This window comes from Apaloderma vittatum, unplaced genomic scaffold (genome assembly GCF_000703405.1).
Source record: "Apaloderma vittatum isolate BGI_N311 unplaced genomic scaffold, ASM70340v1 Scaffold25947, whole genome shotgun sequence".
NCBI lineage: Eukaryota > Metazoa > Chordata > Aves > Trogoniformes > Trogonidae > Apaloderma > Apaloderma vittatum.
The window spans coordinates 3595-8016 of record NW_009726003.1 but is presented as its reverse complement, the minus strand read 5'-3'; the positions used below and the strand labels follow the sequence as shown (position 1 = coordinate 8016).

Sequence of the window (4422 nt, the reverse complement as noted above, 5' to 3'; positions counted from 1 at the left end):
GGGGGCACGAAGAACTTGGTGGTATTTTTGAGAAAGGTGGGAGGGCGTGAGCAGCATCCATCACGGATCAGCTTTTCTTCTCGTGCTCACCATGAACTCTGACAATTTGCATCTACTAACACAAGCCGTGTTTAACTTCTTCAGCCTGAAACATTGTTTTGGTACCTGCGTTCCCTGTGCTGTCAGTAAACAGATTAAACCTCTCTTAAACGTGAAGGCATGAGAACATTAAAGCAAATTTCTGTAGTTCTTTGAGGACTTTTTGAACGGGGGAAGTGGGTTAAGTGTCCTGCCGTTCAATTCTGTTCAAACAGGGAGTGGGCAGCAGTCAGTGACAGGAGTTGAAGCTTCCGATGATGCCAACAGCTACTGGCGCATTCGTGGGAAGAGTGACGGCAGTTGCCAGCGTGGGACACCGGTGAAATGTGGGCAAGCTATACGACTTACTCATGTTAACACAGGAAAAAATTTACACACTCATCACTTCCCATCACCGCTCTCCAATAACCAAGTGAGTTGTTTGAAATCTTAAGCTTCTGTGTAAATACTGCATGCTCTTGACAATCGTCTCTCCAGTTTCTGATGTTTTTGAAGAATCAGGCTTGGGTACCAGCTGCCAGAAACAGTATGCCTATGTGTACCTAGAGTTCAAGTATGTGCTTTTCTGAATCTTGGAATAATGTATTTAAGTTCTTGACGGAGGTAAAATTCATATGTACCAGTATTGGTATTTTGTAGCAGTTGTAACAAATTATTATTTTTTTTTCCCTGCACTATTGATGCTGGAAATACTGTTCTGAAATGTTTAGCATTTCCAGGGTTTAGGAGACTGGGCACCTCCCTCAACACTGTGAAGATTGCTTGTGTCATTGTTGTAACACTAAGCATTCCTATATCCAAGTTCCTTGGGGATCCAGTCTATTAGTCTCTCTCATCTTCTTACTATCCCTATTTTACTTCACTATTCTTATTTATCTATCCTTCTTCCACAGAAAAAAAATGAATCTGCTGTCACAATCATATTTATTTATCATTTTGTACATATCTAGAAGAATGTAATTTCTAACTGTAATTAGGTTCCAGTCTTGTCCGTGAACAAATGCTTATCCAAGATTTAGAATCTCTCTTAAAATAAATAATACAAACTTGGTGGAATTTTACAATTAGTAGTCATTTTAGTCTTCCTTCAAGCTATGTAGATAGGTCGTTACATTCCAAGCTGGAAGACCCAATTCTGTGAAAGAGGTTTGTCTTTTGCCTTGAGTAAAGTGCCTGAAGCCATAAGGTCCAATTTTTCCGTCTAAATATTCTAGTCATTAAAACAAAAGAAGTGATGGAAAAATAGCATTTCAGAAGAGTTATTTAAGAAGCAGATTGATTCTAAAACCTTCCCCCAGTTTTTATTTCTCAGTTTAAACAATTTGCATATGTCGTGGTTTAACCCCATCTGGCAACTAAGCACCACACAGCTGCTCGCTCAGGGCACAGTGTAACATTGTCATTAACTTAAAAATATCCAGCAATTGTCATTGTGTTTCTTTGCTTTTGCTGTGTGTTTGCACAATGTCTAAGTGAGAAGAAAGTTTGCATGGCTTCCCAGAGACTGACAGGACTGTGACTTACGACATTTTTGAAATATGTTGTAGTTCGGAACACAAACCTCTATTTCATGTTCTTAACGGAAGCTGGGTTTTCAATTCGTGTGTTGTCTTTCACACTTTTTGGGCTACATAAACTTGAGTTAACGTGGCTGTAAAATTTTAGGTTGCTAGGCGCAAGCTATTGCAGTTCTGTTTTCAAGTTGTTCATTGCTTCTAGTTACTGGATTTTTAAGAATTAAAGGTTGTCTAGAATCCTAAACAGTTGAAGCGTAACTTACCCATTTTCTGGAAATGCTTGGAATTTTTTTGGTGCATAATGAAATCTAATTTCTAACTTCTGTTTTAGCAGGAATACATTTGTTTTAATGGTCGTCTTTATTTTTTCTGAAGAGCTATTCAGTGGTCTGTCTGAAGAGTGTAAACCAGAATAGTTCTTGACCCAATTGTGAGCTTGATATAATTAAGTAAAAAAGGAATATGATTACTTAATAAGCTAAATTGTTGGGACATTGTGATAAAAACGCCCACTGAATTAACCCGTTGCAGTGGTCACGGTGAAGACCGTCACACTGCAAAGCTAAATGTCTTCTGACACAAACGTTTTCTGGGGTGTGGAAAGTTTGCATCAACATTAGCGTTGTTTCTTCTGAAATTTTTCTCAGAAAGGTTGTTCTGATCTCTGTGGTGAATCCCCTTTTGTTTCTTTTGTAATGCATGTTGGGGTTTGTGGGCACCTTTTGCTCAGACGACGTGTTGGAGTTTGTTGGCCCGTTGTGTTCAGACCGTAGTGGTAGAAAGTTACTGCCAGTGGTTTGGTAACTGCTGGCAAAGCAATGGAACGACACGTTTCCATTCCTCTGCATCCTTGCCTTTCCACGCTGCGGGCTTTGTGGTTGATATTTGTGTGTGTGTGTCGGAGGTATCTGCTCATGTTTTCACTTCAGGAAGTTTGTGTCTCTAACAGGAAGTAAGTGCCTTTGGTGACGATGGCGAAGGAGATGACCTCGATATATGGATCGTGCAATGCAGTGGGACTCACTGGGAGCGGGAGGACGCGGTGCGCTTCAAGCACGTGGGGACTGAGGTGTTCCTTTCCATAACGGGGGAACAGTACGGGCACCCCATTAGAGGCCAGCGGGAAGTTCACGGCATGCCTACCGCTAATCACCACAACTACTGGAAAGCCATGGAGGGAGTCTTCATCAAACCCAGTATGGACCCTGCAAAACATGATGAGCTCTGAGCTGACGGAGGATCCCAAAAGCTTCAGCTTACTCCAGTGTTGGGAGATGCTTTCTAAGATTTCTTTCTAAGTCCTGCTTTGCCTCGATGACTGAAGGGCATTAGTTCGTTCTGGGAATGCAGCACTTCTGTGGGGAATAGCATCTGCCAGGTTCAGCCATTGAAATTTATTTGGCAAAATCCTTCTGAATTTTCAAGCTTAGTTGGTGAAACTAGTTCATACATCTGTTAGTTTTTATTGTCATTTGTTTTGCTTGTTACTTTTTCTTGAATTCGAAGGAAATGGAAGAACTGAAGTAACACATTTCTGTAGTCCCAAGTACAATAAAACTTTGTATTTTGTAATCTTTTTCCAATTATAATTAAATATTTGGAAACTGACTTCTCCGTCTTAGTGAGAGAATGTTATTAATGAGGAGGTGGAGTATGCCTAGAAAGGGAAAAGTAGTTCTCAAATATATTGTCCTTTGGATGGCTTAAAGTCAGCTATTCAGCCTTCCAGAAAAAGAATGTGGTCCATTTGAAAATTGCTTCCAATGTCTTTCATGAGTTTCATTATGTACTGTATTGGAAGAGTTGAAAATATTATGTATGTTAGAGTAAGAAGACAAAGTTTTATTCACTTTCTCCAGGAGGTTCAGATTTTCTGGTAATGGCGATACTGATAATGGTAAGACCGCTCGGCTCTATGAACTGGTGCAGAAAGCTGCTGGTTTTTTAATTGATATTAGAATTTTATGAAATTCAATGTGGTGCAAAGGAACAGTTGAATTTGACTTTGGTTATACTTGCCTGTCATTCTGCAAGATGAGTATGAGAAGCTAGATGAATAAATAGTGAGGCATATACCCATGTGGGGGGTTTTGTGTGAATCCAGAAAAAAAGAATCTTAGACGATGGTTTGGTCCTGGATTTTTAACAAAATGGTATGCTCTGGAGTGCTGGCAAGGAAGCTTCACTGAGCAAGTTATGAATTTCTGTGTTCCTCTCCCTCAGCAAAAAGAGAAAAAAATCTAATTCTTTAATGTGTTTGTTACTGGAAATACTGACTAAAATTCAGAGTACCACTCATTTTCTATTTGCTTTAAATGGAAAAACTCACAAAATGAGTGTGAAAAGTCTGAAAATTCAGATGTCCTTGTCTCCATATGTAAAGAGTTTACTGATAATGGTCTTAATTAGTGAGTCAGTTAAAGAAGCAGGAAACTGATTCACTGCTTTTGCAGTCAGTGTTGCAGTGCTAGGGAGGCTCTTGCCCTCAGAAGGTGCAGCAGGCAAATGCGGCTGAGCTGTATAAATACACCTGCTGGTAGGTGCTGTGCGATGCCTCGCGCGGTTCTGCGGTACAGGCTAGCGTCAGGTTTTATTTAAGGGTTTACTGCTACTGAACATCCTTCATACTTGATGGAAAAAGGAACCTCTGTGACAGCTGGTTTGTGTACCTGATTATCTTTGAAGAAAAAGGTAAGACTTTTTCTATTAATCTTAAATTGCATGTGGGTATTTAAGGATTATGGGCATTTTGGAGAGTGAGGAGACTGGCTTGTGCTCTTTTGTATTAGAAGTAAAGTTTTATGTG

General features: G+C 39.9%; 1 protein-coding gene across 1 annotated transcript; it reads left to right on the top strand.

Annotated features, from left to right (window-relative positions):
- Positions 1–314: 314 nt before the first annotated feature.
- On the top strand, positions 315–3224 carry SDF2L1 (stromal cell-derived factor 2-like 1; the record flags this gene model as incomplete). Its single annotated transcript, XM_009873134.1, has 2 exons — positions 315–511; positions 2566–3224. Coding segments are annotated over 2 exons (476 nt in total), but the record flags the coding sequence as incomplete, so codon positions are not given.
- Positions 3225–4422: the final 1198 nt, after the last annotated feature.